The sequence below is a fragment of the Rutidosis leptorrhynchoides genome, chromosome 4 (genome assembly GCF_046630445.1).
Source record: "Rutidosis leptorrhynchoides isolate AG116_Rl617_1_P2 chromosome 4, CSIRO_AGI_Rlap_v1, whole genome shotgun sequence".
Lineage (NCBI taxonomy): Eukaryota > Viridiplantae > Streptophyta > Magnoliopsida > Asterales > Asteraceae > Rutidosis > Rutidosis leptorrhynchoides.
Window position 1 is genome coordinate 639491756 of NC_092336.1, and position 24061 is coordinate 639515816.

The 24061-nt window shown below is 32.6% G+C and overlaps 1 protein-coding gene across 1 annotated transcript; it reads right to left on the reverse strand.

The window, feature by feature from the left end:
- Positions 1 to 514: 514 nt before the first annotated feature.
- LOC139904311 (probable pectinesterase 53) lies at positions 515 to 23046 on the reverse strand. Its single transcript, XM_071886246.1, has 5 exons — positions 22672 to 23046; positions 21436 to 21625; positions 21109 to 21315; positions 2883 to 3118; positions 515 to 1030 (listed from the first exon to the last, which is right to left on the reverse strand). Exons 1-5 carry the CDS (start codon positions 23031 to 23033, stop codon positions 883 to 885), a joined length of 1143 nt encoding a protein of 380 aa, XP_071742347.1. The 5' UTR covers positions 23034 to 23046; the 3' UTR covers positions 515 to 882.
- Between the last annotated feature and the right edge of the window lie 1015 nt (positions 23047 to 24061).

A 24061-nucleotide genomic window follows, 5' to 3' on the forward strand; every position in this document is an offset into this window, starting at 1 on the left:
CAATAACTCTGCTGATCTTTATACCAAAGCACTGTCAACCGCTGTTTTCAGAACATACTTTCACAATATTGGCATGAGGCAAGTTCAAAAGATGTGACGACTAAGCGATGTCTACTTGAGGGGGAGTCAACTCTATACTGCACTCTTTTTCCCTTGACTAAAGTTTTTATCCCACTGGGTTTTTCTTTAGCAAGGTTTTTAACGAGGCAGTACTAGTTGCTCTTTAATAAAATTGTCATCCAAGGGGGAGTGTTATAATATAATATAAATGTAAACAAAGTCAAATATGGATGGCCAATTTTTAGTATAAATACTACATCAATGTAAGCTTGTAAACATACAATAATTTCATAATCAAAATTCTCTAAACTTATTCTCATTCTCTTTGTTCATGAATATTAGTAAATAAGTATTGCTTGCAAAAGGGCCATAGTAATTATTAATAATAATTAAAATTACAACACAAACCAAATTTACGAAAATCAATTCCAATATAACATGACATGATCATGTAACTAATGTCAACTTTCAAACCAAAATAAAACACAAATCAACCCATATGAAAAAACACACTTGATAAATTATATTATTTGATGTAAATACTTTATCTCACTCAATCCCATATCCTTCAACTGTGCTAAAATCGACATGAGAAGGATATACGAGGGTCCAAATCCGATCACATTCGTTGACCTCCGAATGAACTTTAGATATAGACTTGTTAGGAGGTACACAATCTAACATCATAATCGACTTGGGTGATGGTCGATTTGTTGTCTGTATTTCAACTTCCTCAACCCAAAAGAAGACTTTAAGAAAATCAACAAAAAAAGATTATTGCTGTATTTAACTATATACAAAAAAGTTTATGTGATAAACTCGTCACAATTTGATCCATTCAGAACCATCAATAAAGCTAAGTGAGAGGAAAGGCTTAGCTTCTTCGTCAGTGAGTTCTCTTGACCATGACACTCTTCCTGCAAATGTTGCCCCTGGTCCACTACATTTATATTGTCCATAATACACAGTCCTGCATTTATATAACCATATAGGTTAATTTCACAAATCATTTTATCACAAAATAAGAATTGTAATTGTATAGTCATTCTTAACCGATAAAATAAGAATTGTAAAATTAATCAATTTAGTGAACCAAATAATTATCAAATAATTAAAGATTCTTTTTCAGCACACATAGTAGTGTCGGTTTCGAGGGAGAACACCAAAACCAACACCTGCAAGTGTCGGTTCCGAGGGGAAATAGCAAAAACCGACCGATATTTTTTAAGGTTGGATTGTTAATCCTGTTTTCAATCCGAAAATACACACCATCAAGGAATCCGAGGACTAAAGTTGTCAAAGGTTTTGAAGAACCAATTTTGTAATTTTTTCCACCTATATATACTCATCACTTACCATTTCAACATACTCAAACACTTCACCCAACACACTAAAAAACACTTACATCCCATACTTTATATTTTTATTTGTAATTAATTACTAATCACTCCGATTAGTAATTAAGGAGGTAATCAAGGAAGTGCGCTAGATGGTCTTCTCCATTAGAGTAGCTAAATCATTAGGTTTAGGTTCTTAGTTTCTTCTTGCCTGATAGATTCCCTGAACTTGGCACGACCGTTATATTCCTAACACCTCGTACGTTCATCGGAAATAAGGATTATATATTTAGAGGTAAATTCAACTTGTAAATCAAGCAATCCATACTTTGATATGAACGTCCCCCATCATGATAAGGGAATAAGATTTGAGCATGCCTGTTATTCTTCCTGAACTATTAATTGAAGAGACCTTCTGTCAATTACAACATTACAATCCAAGAACCCTAAGTGACATACCTGACCCCAAGTTTTGGACAACCTTCAAACCAGAGTCTGGTAGGCTTGTTAGTTTGACTCATCCTTTATGATAAATTTATCTCTTCCTTAGCTTTTAAGATATTTAACTACTTAGACCCAACACGGGTAACTGTCATAGGAGCCATGCCCCCGATCAAAGCATACCTCATGAAACCTCCATTCTATTTACTTTTACGCATTTTATTTCACTAGCAATATAAAAACAAATTCAACCTGCACTACTAAAACCCCATCTAATTAATCGAAGATTTATGAATTGCCTAACTTCAAATTCGCGTCTTTTTAAGGAACGATCTTAGATCATACTTTCGCTACTACTCTTTTAGGATTAGAAGTGATAGTTATATTTCGACTCTAGCCTTATAAATATTAGAACCAAGTCTGATACAACTTTAATTACCCTTACACCCAACGATACGTAAAAAGTAACTAATCGAGGCGTATTATCCTTCAACATTTGAAATAGATATTTCTTTATTATGGAGTATATATAAAGTCCTTAACAATCTGCACTGTTCGATACACACAATGATATTCACATAAAATAAAATAAATTATTAATTAATATAATATCATTATTTAAGTGGATTATTTTTTGTCACATCATCCTTTTTTTCCAATCCTACAAAATACCTAGTAGTAGGAATTAAGTTGCACGCGAGCACTCTTTCGATATTAATGCTTACGTGGTTACTCACTTTTGCCTATAATTCAACAAACCTAAGCTAAAGAAACAAAACCACATTACAAAAGGTGACATTTTAATTTTAATTTATTTTAGAGCGCATACACAAAAAGCAAATGAACCACCGCCCCATTCCATTACCCAATTACCCACCCCAAAAGACAATGCACCCTAAAAATATATGGTACAGTATATATCTATATATACACACCACACAAATCACAACATATAAATATAAATATAGTATTTATCTATTGAAAAGAATGATCCACTAAAGTTTGTCTAACACTATATATGAACAATGAGAAATGGGTACTTACATTTCACGGTTTGGGTCACCCCAATTGTACCAGCCTTTTGGGATAATAATGTTATCCATGTACGTATAGGCGAACACGACCCTTGAAAACGGCCCCCATGCCCTACCAAGATAAAGCGCACCCGACCCTGTGACCTTACATCTCAAGAATGAGAACCCGGTGTCCTCTAGTAAACTACCTCTTCCTTGTGCCGTTACAGCCCCTGTTACCGGTGCTATTGCGTGCACTTGACACCCCTGATGTTAAATCACAATCACAATAGTTATTATAATCTCGACGTGCTTTGTTAGTTGTACAATGTACTAAGGACGTGTATACTGGGCAAGAAATGTGTTGTAACATACATAAGCCTAAGAAGTTAAGATGACTTTTGAAAAATGACGTCTCAATCAAAATTATCAGGTGCTATATTAGTCTTTTGGGAACAAGGTTATTCTAAATTATGCTAAAAGATACAAGTAATAATTAGGCACTTTTTATTCTACTAAATTTAAAAATGTTGTAATATACGGGTTTCAGTAACTTACAAAAAAGATTTGGTTCGGGTCCAATGTGGGTCCACGGTGTAGCATGTTATTGGTCCTAGAGAATTCAATTCAATTGGAACTGAAATGGGCCCTGTTGGTTTGTTTGAAATATGAACTTTGTTTATCATATGCTTATTATCCTATTATAGGCAGTGTTGTAAATCTCCCGAGATCTCTTGATAATGCTAAAAACGAACATATATTTCATAGCATTATTCCTCAAGAAAGACAAGCTTTTAGTTGCAATTGTTCTATTTACAAGTGATATTCGTTTAAATAATAAAAGGTGAAGACAAAAGACAGATTCGACGATTTGAAGACGCAAACGACCAAAAAGCTCAAAAGAACAAAAGACAATCAAAAAGGTTCCAATTATTGATAAGAAACGTCTCAAAATCACAAGAGTACAAGATTCAAAACGCAAAGTACAAGATATTAAATTGTACGCGAGGACGTTCGAAAATCCGGAACCGGGACCAGAGTCAATTCTTAACGCTCGACGCAACGGACTAAAAATTACAAGTTAACTATATATATAAATATAATATAATATATAATTAATTATATTAATTATATATATATATTATATATATATATTTAAAACCGTCGGCAGCAGGAAACTCCAAGGGTGTAAACTGTAAATACCTCTCCGCGACTCGCGGAGTTTTAAGGGTATCTGGCCGCGAGTCGCGGAGCCCCAAATTTCAAGTCTGGCTATAAATCAACCCGAATTCTGATCAAAATCATCATCATTTTTTTCTTCTCATTGATACGAAGTAATATATATTTATATTTATAATTTATATTTTAATTTTAATTATAATTCTAATAATAAGGGTAAGGGTATGTTAGCGAATGTTGTAAGGGTGTAAGTCGAAATTCTGTCCGTGTAACGCTACGCTATTTTTAATCATTGTAAGTTATGTTCAACCTTTTTATATTAATGTCTCGTAGCTAAGTTATTATTATGCTTGTTTAAAACGAAGTAATCATGATGTTGGGCTAATTACTAAAATTGGGTAATTGGGCTTTGTACCATAATTGGGGTTTGGACAAAAGAACGACACTTGTGGAAACTAGACTATGGGCTATTAATAGGCTTTATATTTGTTTAACTAAATGAAAGTTTGTTAATGTTAATATAAAGATTTACAATTGGGCGTCCCTATAAATCACCATATAAACTCGATCGGACACGATGGGCGGGGTATTTATATGTACGAATAATCGTTCATTTAACCGGACACGGGAATGGATTAATAGCCACTAGAATAATTAAAACAGGGGTGAAATTACATTCAAGGGTAATTGGTGTAATTGTTAACAAAGTAGTAAAACCTTGGTTTACACGCAGTCGATAACCTGGTGTATTCATTAAACAAAGTATTAAAACCTTGTTACAATTCGAATCCCCAATTAGTTGGAATATTTATCTTCGGGTATAATAATAATTTGACAAGGACACTTGCAATTTATATTTATGACTGATGGACTGTTATGGACAAAAACCAGACGGACATATTGAATAATCCAGGACAAAGGACAATTAACCCATGGGCATAAAATTAAAATCAACACGTCAAACATCATGATTACAGAAGTTTAAATAAGAATAATTCTTTTATTTCATATTTAATTTCCTTTATTTTATATTTAATTGCACTTCTAATTATCGCACTTTTATTTATTGTTATTTTATTTAATCGCACTTTTAATTATCGTACCTTTTAATTATCGTAATTTTATTTTATCGCATTTTTATTCGCAATTTCATTATCGTTATTTACTTTACGCTTTAATTTAAGTCTTGTATTTATTTTATATTTTACATTAGGTTTTAACTGCGACTAAAGTTTTAAAATCGACAAACCGGTCATTAAACAGTAAAAACCCCCCTTTATAATAATAATATTACCTATATATATATTTGTATTTTTATAAAAGTAAACTAATATAGCGTTGAGCTTTGTTTAAAGATTTCCCTGTGGAACGAACCGGACTTACTAAAAACTACACTACTGTACGATTAGGTACACTGCCTATAAGTGTTGTAGCAAGGTTTAAGTATATCCATTCTATAAATAAATAAATATCTTGTGTAAAATTGTATCGTATTTAATAGTATTTTCCTGCTAAAATTTAATAGTATTTTATACCCCTCTGCTTTGACATCAAGTATTTTTGGCGCCGCTGCCGGGGAACTATCTTAAAAGCCGGAAGCGCAACGCTAATATAATAAAATTAAAAAAAAAAAAAACAAGATTTTTAGTTACTTTTATTAAAAATTTGCTTTTGTAGAAATACGTTTTAATTATTCAAAAATATAAAAAACAAAAATATATGTATTTTTAAGATTTTGTTAAATATTTAAGTTTTATAAGTTTCTTTATTTTTATTTTAGTTTATAAAAATATAAGTTTTAATTTTAATATCTTTTATTTAATTAAAAAACAGAAAACAAAAGAAAAAAAAAAAAAATAATAAGAAAAACGCGTAAAAACAAAACCTGTCAACTGAATTCCTGAACCCCGCGACTCGCGGGGTTTTCCTCTTTATTTGCCGCGACTCGCGGAGACCTTCTGACACACGGACAAAAACCCTAATCACGGGTTATTTTTAATTATTATTATTATTAAAACCTAATTATTATTATTATTATTATTATTAATTTTAATTTTACTTTTACTTTTTATTTAATTTGTTATATTTAGTATAAATAAGTTTATTAAAATTGTAAAATTAATAGTTTTATTAAATAAATAATATAAAAATAATATTTTTATAAAAATTGTACTTTTTACAACTTTTTGTATATTTTTATATTTTGTCCCTTTTTAATCGTTGTAGCGTAATATTTGTATTTTTTAGCTCATATTTAATTTTAAACTTAGTTTTTGCTATAGTTATTTTTACTCCTAGATTTTTAGGCTTTGCCGTAGAATTCCTTAAGTGCTTTTTCTTTAGACTAAGATTTAGGTGCTTTAGAATTTTGCGACGCCTTTTTAAGTTTTAGTTTCTTTTTAAGTTATTTCCATTTGGGATTTAGTTTTTCCTGTAAGCTTTAATATTTTTAGACCTTTTACTATGTATCAATTATCATTCCAATTAGTAATTTCAATTTGCGATTATAATTTTAAGTTAGTTGTAGTAATAAGGTTAAATTAGTTAAGTATTTTTAAGTTTTTATAAGTTTCTTTTATTTTTCCGTCACCTTTTATTTTTCAACCATTTTTTTTCTTTTTCGACCTTTTTCGACGCAATCTTTTTCTCTCTTATTTCTCGTTATTCTAGTTTTTAGGACATAGATTTTTATTCTACTTCTTATCTAAATTTCTTAAAATTACGAAAATTTATTTTAAGTGGTTAAATTAATAGACATCAAAATTTTCTGGTTCGTAGTAATAGTTGGATTTGTACGTGGACCGGGTTATTGGAGCCAAACAGTCCTCAATTATATTGAGACCAAACGAATCCTGCCCCTCTGCTGCATCTTTTGGCTATTCGAAACGTGGGCAAAATCAGAAAAGTCTATTGATTGGATAACTTATTATAATTTTTCTTTCCTTTTTAAAACTAATAGAATATTCAGTGAATGCACCGAGCAAGACGTTCACCACCTTTTGTACGTTCACCACCTGTAACTCGATCAAGACATCGTTTAACAAATATAACCGCCGTTGATTTTTCTTTAGAATCGTCATCCAGTCGACCAAGTACTTCAGTTCAAATTTCCGATAATCCATTTTTTGAACCCGACCTCACAATTGAGAATCCAGAAAATATTCAGGAACGGTTCGTAGATCCTGAACCATTAAACTTTCCTCCGGAACCACCAATCATTCAAATAGAGATTGTTGAGGAACGAACTATTAAATCAGAATCATCTATTGATACCGAGTCAACAAATTCAATTATGGAGAATCTGGAACCTTTAAGTATGGAAGACCGAATGAGAGCTAAACGCACTGGCCAAGGTCACGCAATTACTCATCCAGACATTAATGCGCCAGATTATGAAATCAAAGGACAAATTCTACACATGGTGACTAATCAATGCCAATTTAGTGGTGCGCCGAAGGAAGATCCAAATGAACATCTACGTACCTTTAATAGGATCTGCACACTATTTAAAATCCGAGAAGTGGAGGATGAACAGATATATCTCATGTTATTTCCCTGGACTTTAAAGGGAGAAGCCAAAGATTGGTTGGAATCGTTACCTGAAGGGGCGATCGATACATGGGATGTTTTGATTGACAAATTTCTTAAACAATTCTTTCCTGCATCTAAAGCCGTAAGACTTCAAGCAGAAATTGTTACGTTCACACAAAAGCCAAATGAAACTCTTTATGAGGCGTGGACAAGATATGGAAAGTTATTAAGAGGATGTCCGCAACATGGTTTAGACACCTGTCAAATAGTACAAATATTCTACCAAGGATGCGACATCACTACAAGGAAAGACATAGATATAGCAGCTGGTGGTTCGATTATGAAGAAAACCGAAACTGATGCTTACAAAATTATTGATAACACTGCTTCCCACTCACATGAGTGGCACCAAGAAAAAGACATCATTAGATCATCTAAAGCAGCTAGAGCCGATTCTAGCCATGACTTAGATTCCATTTCCGCAAAGATAGATGCTTTCGAGAGACGAATGGAAAAGATGACTAAGGATATTCACTCTATACGAATTAGTTGTGAGCAGTGTGGAGGACCACATTTGACAAAAGATTGTCTCAGTATTGAATTAACAATGGAACAAAGAGAGAATATTTCATACATAAACCAAAGGCCTGGAAATAATTATCAGAATAATTATCAACCGCCAAGACCGATTTACAATCAAAACCAGAATTATAACCGAAATATTCCATACAACAACCAACAAGGTCCTAGCAATCAACAAGTATCCAATAATACTTATAATCAGCAAAGACCTAATTTTCAGAACAAACCACCACAACAAACCGATGATAAAAAGCCGAATTTAGAAGATATGATGACGAAGCTAGTTGAAACTCAAACGCAGTTTTTCACATCTCAAAAACAAACCAATGAACAAAATGCTCAAGCATTTAGAAATCAACAAGCTTCTATTCAAAATCTGGAACAAGAAGTGAGTAACCTAGCAAGGTTAATAGGTGAAAGAAAACCGGGAAGTTTACCTAGTGATACAAATGCTAACCCCCGGAATGAAACAGCTAAAGCTATTACCACAAGAAGTGGTACAACACTTAAACCACCTGAAATACCTGTAACTTCTGATGAAACTATTCCTACTCCACAAGAACCACAACCTGATCAAGATAAGGAAAAAGAACCGGTAGTTGAAAAGGTTAATGAAGATAACACAGTTAAGGATAAACCTTATGTTAAACCATACCAACCACCACTTCCTTATCCGAGTAAAATGAAGAAGGAAAAACTTGAAGCCGAGCAATCCAAATTCTTGGATATGTTTAAACAGATAAATGTAAATCTTCCTTTCATTGATGTGATTTCAGGAATGCCAAGGTATGCTAAATTCTTGAAAGATCTAATCACGAATAGAAAGAAAATGGAAGAACTCTCGGCTGTTACTATGAATGCTAATTGTTCAGCAGTGCTGTTGAATAAGATACCAGAAAAACTATCTGATCCAGGAAGTTTCACAATTCCATGTTTTCTGGGTACCCTTAGTTCAATAGAAGCATTGGCTGATTTAGGTGCTAGTATAAATCTAATGCCGTATTCACTATACGCTAAACTAGACCTTGGAGAATTGAAACCAACCAGAATAAGCATACAACTAGCCGATAGATCAATAAAATATCCTAGAGGGATAATGGAGAACATGCTAGTTAAAGTTGGTACTTTAGTATTCCCAGTAGATTTTGTTGTTTTGGACATGGAAGAAGATTCTCAAGTTCCTCTCATATTAGGAAGACCATTCTTAAACACGGCTAAAGCAATGATAGACGTGTTCGGTAAGAAACTGACCCTAAGTATAGAGGATGAGAGTGTTACCTTTTCAGTTGATAGAGCAATGCAACAACCACAATCTGCAGATGATACATGTTATTATATTCAAACTATAGATGCACATGCAGAATTATTAGAAGAATTTCCAGAATTACAAGGAACAGGAGAATGTTCTTTAGGAGAAGGAAATGAACCAATTGATGAAGCTGAAATGTTAGCTACACTTATAGCTAATGGATATGAACCAACAACAGAAGAAATTCAAATGCTAAAAGAAGAAGACAGATATCGATATAAATCATCGATAGAAGAACCTCCGAAATTAGAGTTAAAGCCACTTCCAAACCATTTGGAATACGCTTATTTACATGGTGAATCTGAATTACCTGTAATAATATCGTCTTCTCTTACTGAAAATGAGAAATCACAACTCATTTCTGTGTTGAAAGCTCATAAACCAGCCATTGCATGGAAGATTCATGATATTAAAGGAATAAGTCCTTCGTATTGCACACATAAAATCCTTATGGAAGAAGGTCATAAAACGTATGTGCAACGCCAACGAAGACTAAATCCTAATATGCAAGATGTAGTTAAGAAAGAGATTATTAAACTGCTAGATGCAGGTTTGATATATCCAATTTCTGATAGCCCATGGGTAAGCCCAGTTCAATGCGTGCCTAAGAAGGGTGGCATGACTGTCATTACAAATGAGAAAAATGAGCTTATTCCTACTAGGACTGTAACAGGATGGCGTGTATGTATTGATTATAGAAAATTAAATGACGCCACCAGAAAAGATCACTTTCCCTTACCTTTCATAGATCAAATGTTGGAAAGATTAGCCGGAAATAGTTACTATTGTTTTCTAGATGGATTTTCCGGATATTTTCAAATTCCAATAGCACCCGAAGATCAAGAGAAAACCACATTCACGTGCCCTTATGGTACTTTTGCTTACAAACGCATGCCATTTGGACTTTGTAACGCCCCTGCAACCTTTCAAAGGTGCATGATGGCGATTTTTCACGACATGATAGAAGAATGCATGGAAGTATTCATGGATGACTTTTCAGTCTTCGGTGATACATTTAAATCATGTCTAGTTAATCTGGAACGAATGCTAATTAGATGCGAAAAATCAAATCTAGTACTTAATTGGGAGAAATGCCATTTCATGGTTAAAGAAGGCATCGTTCTTGGACATAAAATTTCAAAAGAAGGAATTGAAGTGGATAAAGCTAAAGTAGATGTAATTGCTAAACTTCCACATCCCACAAATGTTAGAGGAGTTAGGAGTTTTCTAGGGCATGCCGGTTTTTACCGACGTTTTATAAAAGATTTTTCTAAAATTGCCACTCCTATGAATAAACTCCTAGAAAAGGATGCTCCATTCATCTTTTCAGATGAATGTATCAAATCTTTTAATATTCTTAAAGAAAAACTCACTAATGCACCGATCATGATAACACCAAATTGGAATCTACCATTTGAACTAATGTGCGATGCAAGTGATTTTGCAATGGGAGCCGTTTTAGGACAAAGGATTGAAAAACGATTTCAACCTATATATTATGCTAGTAAGACATTACAAGGAGCACAAACGAACTATACAACTACTGAAAAAGAACTCCTTGCTATTGTCTTTGCTTTTGACAAATTTCGATCATATCTCGTTCTAGCAAAAACGGTGGTCTATACCGACCATTCTGCTCTTAGATACCTATTTTCAAAACAAGATGCTAAACCAAGATTAATCCGTTGGATCTTACTCTTACAAGAGTTTGATATTGAAATCCGAGATAAAAAAGGAGCAGAAAATCTCGCCGCTGATCATCTTTCTCGTCTTGAAAATCCCGAATTAGAAGTTCTGAATGAATCGGCCATACAAGACAACTTTCCTGATGAATATCTATTGAAGATAGATTATAAAGAAATCCCATGGTTTGCAGACTATGCAAACTACTTAGTTTGTGGATTCCTTGAAAAAGGATTATCGTACCAAAGACGAAAGAAATTCTTCAGTGATATAAAACACTATTTCTGGGAAGATCCACATCTGTTTAAAAGTTGTCCCGATGGAATAATACGCCGATGTGTATTTGGAGATGAAGCTAGTAAAATTTTAAACCATTGTCACACAGGACCAACAGGAGGGCATTATGGGCCTCAACTAACAGCAAGAAAAGTTTATGAAGCTGGATTCTATTGGCCTACAATTTACAAAGACACACACCTTCTTTGCAAATCCTGTGATGCATGTCAAAGGGCCGGAAAAATAAGTCAACGTGATGAAATGCCACAAAATGTCATCCAAGTATGTGAAGTATTTGACATTTGGGGTATTGACTTTATGGGTCCATTTCCAAAATCTCATAATAATCTATATATACTCGTAGCCATTGATTATGTATCTAAATGGGCGGAAGCACAAGCTCTCCCAACTAACGATGCACGAGTTGTAGTCAACTTTTTAAAACGTCTTTTTGCAAGGTTTGGAACACCGAAAGCTTTAATAAGTGATCGGGGTACTCATTTTTGTAATAATCAACTTGAGAAAGTTCTTAAAAGATATGGAGTAACTCATAAAATCTCCACCGCATATCATCCACAAACAAGTGGACAAGTTGAAAATACAAACCGAGCTTTAAAACGTATTCTAGAGAAAACCGTAGGATCAAATCCGAAGGAATGGTCCATTAAATTGGAGGATGCACTCTGGGCTTTTAGAACAGCCTACAAAACTCCAATTGGAACCACACCTTTTAGACTTGTGTATGGAAAAGCATGTCATCTTCCAGTAGAAATTGAACACAAAGCATTTTGGGCTTTGAAGACATGTAACCTTGATTTACATGAAGCCGGACGTCTACGATTAAGTCAACTAAACGAATTAGAAGAATTAAGACATGAAGCATACGAGAATTCGTTAATCTATAAAGAAAGAACGAAGAAATGACATGATAAAAGAATCAGAAGTTCAAAAGAATTCAAAGAAGGAGACAGAGTTCTTCTTTTCAATTCACGATTCAAGCTATTTCCTGGAAAATTGAAATCAAGATGGTCTGGACCATTCATAGTCAAAAGAGTTTTCCCATACGGAACGATAGAATTGATAAATTCAAATGGGATTGAATTTAAAGTTAATGGTCACAGAGTTAAACATTACATACATGGTCCGATGGAAGTCGACAACGAAGTTAATCACAATTTCGATACCACAGCTAACTAAGTGTGGGGAGAATCAAGTCTTTAAAGGATAATATATATTTCTGTTAGAGTTAGATTGTCTGTTTTCGTGTAGTTCTCGAAAATGGAACACGTATGGTCTTTCCCTAGCAGACCCTAAAGAACTAGTCTTCTCCCCCCATTCTGAATTTTTATTTTTTTTAGGTTTTTACGAAATGAAGACTGCCTGTGAACTAAACCATGGTCTAATGCTACACGCTTTGATCACTAAACGTAATAATGACATACTCCCGAGTGAAATAGTATCAGTAATCAGAGAAAGAATGGACGGAGTTAGAAAAGGATCCAGATGCGAAGATAATAAGTTACAATTTGGTAAAGGAAAATCAAAATCCGCAGCGAAAAGAAGAGCACGACACCTAGAAAAATGTCACAAATGCGGAAAATGGTCACATGGAGGTAAATGTTCAAATAATCAAACCTATTCAAATACCGAATTTGTTACTTTATGCAGAGACGGACCGTTCATATGTTTAGAAGAAAAGACAATGAATGCTCGAGGTTACGCCTATGCAGCCATGGAAAACCAATTAAACCGACTATCTTATGAATATAATAGATCATATAACTAAGAAATCTATTTCACAGGTATGTCTGTACAGTTTTTATTTTTATTTTTATTTTTAACCTTTTGATAATAAACGCTAATTTGTTCGCTAAAAAGTATTAAATTGGTATTAAATAAAATTAGGTTTGGCGACCGAAATTATTGATATCGTTCAAAAATTTATTACATCACTGCGAAATTTAACGTTTATTCTTAAGGTATAAATATCTTTAATCAATCAACCCAAAATATTTCAAAAATTCGTCATGAGTTAAATTAGGTCTTGGAACCGAAATTACTTTACCGAAAAGAGGGGCGCATATTTTTGATAATATTTGATTGATTAAAGTGGGATAAAAAGACAAAAAGATTTTTAATTTTATTTTTACCATGTTTTTAAAAATTAATATTTAAATCTTAAATTAATATTGTAAACTTTGTAAAAACAATATATTTAAAATTGTAAATATTTGAAAAATTAATATAAGTTTGGTATGAATTTATGAATTTTTAAATTAAGTTTGGTGTGAATTTTTAATTTTTAAAATATGAAATTTTAATTTTATGCATTTCAAATTTTAAGTTTGGTGTGAATTTTTAATTTTTTAATTTTTAATTTTGAATTTTATATTTAAGTTGTGTGAATTTAAAAACAAAAATTTACTTTATCTCATTAAGTTAAGAATATGATTTTTAAAATTCGTCGTAAGTTGAAGACTAGGTCTTTGAACCGAAATTGCTTTACCCGAGGGAGGAACGAGAACTTTTATTATCATTATTTTTAATCTTATTGAATTAAAGTATGCCAAAAACATTGAAAAAACCCAAAAATCTTAGCTTTTAAAACAATCGCTACAAAGAGACAAATTTTAAAATTTTGTCGAGGGACGGACTAGGACATCGATCCGAAACGACCTCGTCCTAAATAACAAGGGAAACAAAATTTTAAAATTAATTTCTTAATTGTTTTAATAAGTTATTAAAAAAAAAAAAAAAAAAAAAAAAAAAAGTAAACTCCGCGACTCGCGGAGTTTGCAGTGCAAACCTCCGCGACTCGCGGAGGGACCAAAACACAGAAAAAAAATAAAACAGCTGAATCGATCAGTAAACTCCCACCACCAAAAACACAGAAATTTTCTGCGAAAAAGCACTCGAAAAAACCCGAAAATCACCCCCAAAAATCTCAATTTTTAACCGTTAATCACCAAATTTTTTGCTAAAATCATGTTGAGAAGGATGATATCTAGGAACTACTCAAGAAAAACGGTAAATTTCTACACCTAAACACCATTTAATTCGAATTTTAGTGTTCTTGAGCTAATTTTTACCCAATTTGATTTTGATGCTTTTTAGTGTAATTAGACTTAAATTGTTTATATATTATGCTTGTATAACCTAGATTGATGCTGATTAACATGATTAGAAGCCTTAAACTTCAAATTTTGAATAATCTAGGGTTTGTGTTCTTGAGCAATTTGGGGCTTTTTGATATAAACAGGTTATGGCCGATTTTTGTCATAAATTGTTGCTAAATTGAGTAGTGTAACATGTCTAGGTAGTTAAAAGATCCAAACTTTGAGCCTAAACATGATTTTGAGAATTAAAGTGGACTTTTTCAAGTCCAAAATTCATGAACTTGATTTTTGAAAGATAATGCCATTTGAGACTTGTTTATTTGCTAGTAATGATTATTTTGACATGTTATTTGAGTTGAATGCTTATGAACTTGGCGAAAATTTTCGTATATGCTTATTTGAAAAAGTGTAGATTTGATAAAAATGTGAAAATGAGCTTAAGTTTGATATAAATTGATAATGTCATTGTGATTATTTTGATTGATGATTTTGCTGACACTAATGCATATTTGGATGCACAAAATTTGTGTTTGATGTGTTTTGCAGAATGAAAGGGGTGAATCTTCATCCCAAGCCCGCCATGCTCCTGCTGAGAACTTGGAACAACAGGAGGTAGATAACTACTACAGGCAGGATGTACCTCATCCAGTCATGACCTTTTCAGATATGCATTTGGAACAGTTGCACCCGAACCTGAGATTTGACAGACTTTGGATAGATTATCCAAAATATCAACGGGGTTTGCATACTCTTCATTCCAAGGTTGTTGAGGTACCGAGGGTCATAGAATGGGGACCCTTGGAAGCTGTAGAATTGGCCGGGCCAATTAGGGAATTACTGGTACAGAGGTATGGTAATTCTTCTTTTAATGACTGGATATGTTTATTCACCATACGCAGACCTGTATATAAAGTATGGTGTGAAGAGTTGTTATGTAGTATAGAGTTGAATGATCGGGTAGCTAGTTTAACCGATCGTTCTTTTATTAGATTTTTGTTAGGCGGTTCGATGCGCCACATGTCTTTACTGGACATGGCTCAGGCTTTACGTATATATACGCCTGAGGAATTAGCGTCTGCCGATTGTAGAGGATTGATACTAAACGGTAGGAAAATAGATGAGAATTTTGATACACACGGTGTGTGGAGTCAAATGACAAGCCACCACCGTTTCAAAGGGGGAAACTACTCTTATTTGGATATAGATAGAGCCGAATTAAGAGTAATACATAGGTTTTTAGCTAATTCGATTACACAAAGGGGTAAAAACAAAGAAAAGGTAAATGAACAAGATTTGTTTTACCATATGTGTATTCGAGACCCACACAGCGCTGTAAGTATACCATATTGTGTGGGTTATTATTTATCAGCTATGGTTCGAGGGATGCGTCCACATAGCATAATAGGAGGTGGTATTTTTATTACTTTGATTGGTGAATATCTCGGTGTGGATATAAGTCGGGGGGGATTATTAGAAGAAGAGCCGGAACCCCGCGACACTATAGGTTTAAATGTATACCATGGTGCGAAAGTTTTGAAGCGGCGAAATAACGCCGCAGTACGATACAATGGTAGACATCCACAGGTAGAGAGAAACCAGGAACAAGGTAATGTAGGAGGGGGGAACCAGATGCAAGAAATGCATAGGTTTATAGCTTCTCAGGAATACGAAAATGCTAGACAGAGAGCATTTGAAGATTGGCAAGTTCATCAGAACCAGATCATAGCGCATTGCCAACATATAGGTAGAAACTATATTCCTACTCCGAAACCCGTCTTCCCTCCTTGGTCGATAGAGATGCAGCCACCATATCCTACGTATGACCCTGCCGAAGCATTCTATAGCACGTATGGGTATGCCTGGAACCCCTATTGGTACCAATATCATCCTTAGTTTACTTATTTTGTTTTATTATTTTGTAATTTGTAATTATTGATATATTTAATATTTTTGTTAATATTGTAATCATTTTTATAATTATCTAACTTTTATTCTTAGATTTTAATAATTTTTGAATGTGGGGTAATATACCAAACTTCAAAAATATGTATATATGTTTGCAGTTTATCTTATGTACACAACAGGGTAAAACAACGCATTTTCAAAGACTGGCATTAAGTTCAGCAAAAGCAAGTAATTTTGACGACAAAGATGCAAAATATATGTGAAATAACAACAAGACGGAATGAACAAATGATGTGCACCATTTATCATTCAGCAAACAAACGCCAATATATTTGGAAACTTTGGTAAAAATTTAATCATTTTCACACAAATCACCCTCAATAATTTAAATTGTTACTGATTTCTTGCAAATGAGGGCATTGCAAGATCTTAAGTGTGGGAAGGGGTTAAATTCTTTCGGATTTTAAAAATTTTTTACTTTATACACTTGGTTACCATTAAAATACTAGTAAAGCAGTAGTTGTATTAGAATCTAGTGCTCTCTGATAAAAAAGAACAGCCCTAGTCTTATATACTGACTACCCAATTCTAGTAAAATTTTTCAAAATTTTTAATTAAATGAATTCAAATCATGTTTATACATATTTATGAACGATAAAACTAGGTTTTAACACCGAAATTATTGTTACCTCGGAAAGGACATAAATTGAGAAACAAACTAAAATGTTAAAATTCATTTAAATTGGAATAGAGGACGATAAAAAGAAAAATAAAAAGCCAAGTGTGGGAAAATTTACCAAGTTATTTTAAACATATGTCACATATATTTGTAACAAATAACTGAAAATACTTTTGCTTTGAACTAAACTAAACTGTTTTACCCGATGAAAGAAAAGAAGAGATGGATCTACACGATGAATCAATTCCATCATTAAAAGGAAGTAAAGTCTTCCGAAAAAGACACACGCTTCTTGATTTAGGTCATGAAGTTGTCGTCCAGACCAGCTGTAGGTTGACGAAAAATCTAGAAAAGTCATCACTAAAATCAGCAGGAAATCCACGGACCTCAGCATCAAACAGGGTCGCCAAGTGGTCAGATTTATCCTAACCATGAGAAGGATTTATCTCGTACAATGGGGAGGCACTGTGCAAATTAGCTGGATAAGACTAATGAATCAGATCCCCAGAAAGGATAATCTCCTTAAAGATTAAAAATCAGCTTTTAAGACTGATATTACTCAATCCTAGAGATTGACCTTAAAGATTGAGAATTCAAACTCATGGAATTCAATGATATCTAAACTCGAGCTTGAACGAGAAAATATTTTGATAAAAATACAAACCGATTTGTTTTCTGAAAACCCTATTTTCAATGCGTTCATTACCATTGAACGTAAAATCCTAGGAATTCACCTGGAATTCATTAGGTCACCTGAACTAAATCGGGTGTCAACCGTAAGAACGGTGGTTGCATAGCATGGTCAAAGACAGGACCTCGTGCCAAACCGACAAATTATAAGGGTGAGCTTTACTATTGCTCCTACCAAGGATAGTAATTGCGTCCGACACATTATAGACCATAATCAAAAGCATGTCACGGGACATTGCCTTAAACAGTTGCTTGTTCAACGCTTTCCTTTACAACCGGACGGTAGTTTGCCGAAAGGTAATATACGGAACAAGTAAACTGGACGTGTTGCTTTCCAAATACAAGGTTAGCAAGTGGGTGACACAAAACCGCAAGTTTTGAGCTAAAAATTTCAAATCTGAAACCCACCAAACCCACAAAAATATTTTGCAAACACCGGTAAAGGGTTATTCCGGAAAACTTATCTAGGGTAAAAACTAGATTTAATTTTCAAAAGATCAAATGTTTTCATAAAGATCCAATTTCCTTAATGGATCTAAATTTTTATAGTCATGTGGGACTGTAAACCATATCGTTACTACCATTGTTTATACCGCCGTATAGAAATCACTGATGTACAAAGTGTGAAGAATAAAGAAGTGATTCTAGTATTTCAAGACAATATTGCTTGAGGACAAGCAACGCTCAAGTGTGGGAATATTTGATAATGCTAAAAACGAACATATATTTCATAGCATTATTCCTCAAGAAAGACAAGCTTTTAGTTGCAATTGTTCTATTTACAAGTGATATTCGTTTAAATAATAAAAGGTGAAGACAAAAGACAGATTCGACGATTTGAAGACGCAAACGACCAAAAAGCTCAAAAGAACAAAAGACAATCAAAAAGGTTCCAATTATTGATAAGAAACGTCTCAAAATCACAAGAGTACAAGATTCAAAACGCAAAGTACAAGATATTAAATTGTACGCGAGGACGTTCGAAAATCCGGAACCGGGACCAGAGTCAATTCTTAACGCTCGACGCAACGGACTAAAAATTACAAGTTAACTATATATATAAATATAATATAATATATAATTAATTATATTAATTATATATATATTATATATATATATTTAAAACCGTCGGCAGCAGGAAACTCCAAGGGTGTAAACTGTAAATACCTCTCCGCGACTCGCGGAGTTTTAAGGGTATCTGGCCGCGAGTCGCGGAGCCCCAAATTTCAAGTCTGGCTATAAATCAACCCGAATTCTGATCAAAATCATCATCATTTTTTTCTTCTCATTGATACGAAGTAATATATATTTATATTTATAATTTATATTTTAATTTTAATTATAATTCTAATAATAAGGGTATGTTAGCGAATGTTGTAAGGGTGTAAGTCGAAATTCTGTCCGTGTAACGCTACGCTATTTTTAATCATTGTAAGTTATGTTCAACCTTTTTATATTAATGTCTCGTAGCTAAGTTATTATTATGCTTGTTTAAAACGAAGTAATCATGATGTTGGGCTAATTACTAAAATTGGGTAATTGGGCTTTGTACCATAATTGGGGTTTGGACAAAAGAACGACACTTGTGGAAACTAGACTATGGGCTATTAATAGGCTTTATATTTGTTTAACTAAATGAAAGTTTGTTAATGTTAATATAAAGATTTACAATTGGGCGTCCCTATAAATCACCATATAAACTCGATCGGACACGATGGGCGGGGTATTTATATGTACGAATAATCGTTCATTTAACCGGACACGGGAATGGATTAATAGCCACTAGAATAATTAAAACAGGGGTGAAATTACATTCAAGGGTAATTGGTGTAATTGTTAACAAAGTAGTAAAACCTTGGTTTACACGCAGTCGATAACCTGGTGTATTCATTAAACAAAGTATTAAAACCTTGTTACAATTCGAATCCCCAATTAGTTGGAATATTTATCTTCGGGTATAATAATAATTTGACAAGGACACTTGCAATTTATATTTATGACTGATGGACTGTTATGGACAAAAACCAGACGGACATATTGAATAATCCAGGACAAAGGACAATTAACCCATGGGCATAAAATTAAAATCAACACGTCAAACATCATGATTACGGAAGTTTAAATAAGAATAATTCTTTTATTTCATATTTAATTTCCTTTATTTTATATTTAATTGCACTTCTAATTATCGCACTTTTATTTATTGTTATTTTATTTAATCGCACTTTTAATTATCGTACCTTTTAATTATCGTAATTTTATTTTATCGCATTTTTATTCGCAATTTCATTATCGTTATTTACTTTACGCTTTAATTTAAGTCTTGTATTTATTTTATATTTTACATTAGGTTTTAACTGCGACTAAAGTTTTAAAATCGACAAACCGGTCATTAAACAGTAAAAACCCCCCTTTATAATAATAATATTACCTATATATATATTTGTATTTTTATAAAAGTAAACTAATATAGCGTTGAGCTTTGTTTAAAGATTTCCCTGTGGAACGAACCGGACTTACTAAAAACTACACTACTGTACGATTAGGTACACTGCCTATAAGTGTTGTAGCAAGGTTTAAGTATATCCATTCTATAAATAAATAAATATCTTGTGTAAAATTGTATCGTATTTAATAGTATTTTCCTGCTAAAATTTAATAGTATTTTATACCCCTCTGCTTTGACATCATCTCTCCGAGATCTCGTTTTTAGAAGGCAACCGAGACGAGATTTCATCTCTCGAGATTTCTCGGTCAATGGGTTCAAACTTAGTCAAACGATTTCTCGGATTTTTCTTGCTAATATGTAAGATAGTCTTGTAAAATTCGTAATTCAAATATTTTCTAGCTCATTTCTCGGATATTTTTGTAAAATATCGTAAAAACGTATATAAATATACATATATTTATGTTTTTATGTTTATTTTTATTGAAAAAACTATAAAGTCAACGTAAGTCAACGTCCGAGATCTCCCCGAAATTATTCCGAGATGCCGAGATCTCTCTAAGAAAGTCCAAACGAGATCTCCCCGAGATCCGAATTCTCCAACCTTGATTATAGGCAATGAATTTTCTTAAATGTGTTGCATAATAATAAAAAATGAAAATACATAAAATAATTCAGTTATGCAAATTCAAGGTTTAATTTAAAATATATAAAGTCATATATAAGTGCACTGTGCAAAATGATAATCAACTAGAAATAGTTCATTATACTTAAGTATATATTTAGATTTAGAATTTAGATTTTAAAATTAGAACACTTATATAAATATATATTTATAGATAAAACATTTTTAAAACAGACCTCGAAAAGGGAGAGACCGTTGCCAAAAATGAAATCCACAGAACCTTCAATGTAACACTCTTTGTAATAATGCCTACCCAATTGATCATAAAGTGTGTCTTGTGCACCCAAAAATCTACACCCCACAAATGCGGCTGTATCTGCTGATATCCTAAACGCTACCGCTTGTTTGCCTATAGCCCCTGGTTTTGGCACCGGTGTCGTGTTCTGCATTCATCACATACTCAATTATTGAGCTTTCATAATAACTTTATTAAATCATGGTGTTTTATGTACACCGTTCAACAAAAAATAATCTGATTTTTTTTTTTTTATGAAATTTGTTACCTGAAATGTGATGTTTTTGGCAATGAAATAAGGGGAATTGACAGCAAAAGTGGCTGAGCCATAGGTGCCAATGGGTTGACCTTTGGGTCCAATGGTTTGAGCCGTGTCACCCCATTGAACAATTGTTTTGTCTGCACCTGCCCCTTCTATTGTTATGAATGATTTCAGTGGAGGCACATTTACCTTCTCCCTATGTCAATATAAAATAATGATGATTAAATTAACTATAAGTAAATGTTTCATGAACCTAAAGCAACAACAGTGTGACCAATACTCTTAATTACGAACAATCTAGCCATTTTGCATACTTAATTCTTTTACAATAGTTACAGAAAAGGGATTTTTATGTACTTTCTACCAGGAAGAATATTTAATAATTAATACGAGATTAAAAAATAAGTGCAGAAACAGAACGTTTGACTAAAAACTTAAAGTTTTTGTAGTAAGCAATAACGTTATATTATTATGATCTAGTTTGCGGGTACGAAAAAGATATATTCTTTTTACATAAAAACAACTGAAAAGGCCATTGCAAAAATACCACATGCTAAAATACTTGAGCCATAATTAATTTAATTAATTAACTCGTTAGACTTGATGCATGGAATTCGGTAGTCTAATTATCTCATTTTAAAGTCAAGAAAAAGCACATTCAGTCAGCATTATTAGATTAGCTAATTAGCTACTCGTAATTAAGTAATAATGATTGTAAACAAAGCTAACAATCTTGAATAACATTTATATATATATATATATATATATATATATATATATATATATATATATATATATATATATATATATATATATATATATATATATATATATATATATATATATATATATATATATATATTATAAAACTAATAGGAAATCACTAACAAATAAGAAAAGGCAAATAAACCGCGTTCCATATTTCTTCCATTTATATCAAATTATGAATTATGATGACGATCACAGGTTCATGTAATTTCTTGATCACAATTAGACGACATTTTTGTAATTTAAGACGTAAAAATGGTTTTAACTTAAGAGAAAGAAATTTTGAACCTTTTTTTTTTTTTTTTATCACAAATGCAATTAAGTTCATGATAACTATTGTCCATGAAAGGACAAATTCTACCTCACAATCACTCATAAGTTATCTTATCAATATTCTACGTACGAATCTTGGTCACAATTCACACACAACTAAGTGAAACAAACCATAAGTAAATAATAAAAATAAAAACTTACTTGTAGACTCCTGCATGAACTTTAATGACAACTCTAATAAGATTGACAAAAGGGAGAGAATCAATAGCTCCTTGAATGGTAGTAAAGTCTCCGGTTGCAGGGTTCCGATCAACGGTGAGGGTATAAGAAGGAAAAAGCTTGTTTTTGGCGGTGGAAAAAAGGGAATGATTTAAAGTTCCAACAAAATTGACCCACTTCATGAATTGTTGTTCTGAATATTGGGTTTGGGTCAAATTGACCCCGAATTGTTTCCATGTGTTTCTATTTGGTTTCAAGCCTTTGGTATGACAAAATGTTGGTGTAGTAGAGTTAAGCACAATTAAAAGAATGATAAGGGAGAAAATGTGCACAAATTTGGCCATGAAAATGTATGTGGAAAATGATGTGTAAAACCAAAGGGAAAACCAAAGAATGTTGGATGTTGGAACACAATGAGATTTTGTTGGGTTTATGGTTAAGGGTTTATATGTGCATTTATTGAGGTATTGGTGGAATATGATAACAAGAAAAGGGGTATAAAGAATTGTTTATATTAACATGTAAAACAATTATTTTTCCATTAAAAAACCTTGATGTTGGTTTGTGGCAGGATATACTATTAAACTTATTTGTATAATAGAGAATAGAGTATACATAAGGTTATTACTTATTTGTCACTAATCTTTAATGATCATATAATCATATAATGTAATTATGTTAAATGCATAATTTTGGAATGTTGGTGAGAATGATTAAAGAATAATGGAATCACGGGTGTTACAACTGACATTTATACAATCACAGGGGTGAATTTTAGGCCACAAGTGTACCTATTCATCATGCTATTTTTTTTTTCTCCCTATTTTCCGTTTTTTTTTCTCACATTAATTTTGTTCATGGTGGTGCCCGTGAACACTTTTTTTATGTGTGTGTGAACACTTTTTTATGTGTGTGTGTGTGTATGAGCTTTTGAAGAGTATATTCTTTCAAGATGTGTTGACAATAAAAAACAATTCAACCTAATTAAAAGTTGTAAACTATTTTTCGTATAACGTACACAAGTGATATGTAATATGCTATTCACAATAACATATGGTCAATGTAATGTATATAACAATATACTCTATATTATAACATATACGGAGTATATAGTAGCCGTTAAAAAAAATGCACTCTATATAAGAATATATGTACCAAAGGGCCATTGGCCTAGTGGTATCGAGGTGATCCCTTCAACCTATAGATTGGGGGTTCGAGGCTTCGGGTGGGCATGTTATATTCGTGTTTAAATTCATGTATGGATGTGTGTGTGTGTTTGCCTTTAAAAAAATATATATAAGAATATATGTAGATACATGATTTAGAGTACGTAAATAAATGATATTGAAATTGAAATGAAGTGAGAAGGAAT

Coding starts and splice junctions, on each gene's coding strand:
- LOC139904311 (XM_071886246.1), bottom strand. CDS start 23,033: ATGGCCAAATTTGTGCACATTTTCTCCCTTATCATTCTTTTAATTGTG. Junction 21,626..22,671: donor GTTCATGCAGGAGTCTACAA/GTAAGTTTTTAT, acceptor ATATTGACATAG/GGAGAAGGTAAATGTGCCTC. Junction 21,316..21,435: donor CCAAAAACATCACATTTCAG/GTAACAAATTTC, acceptor TGATGAATGCAG/AACACGACACCGGTGCCAAA.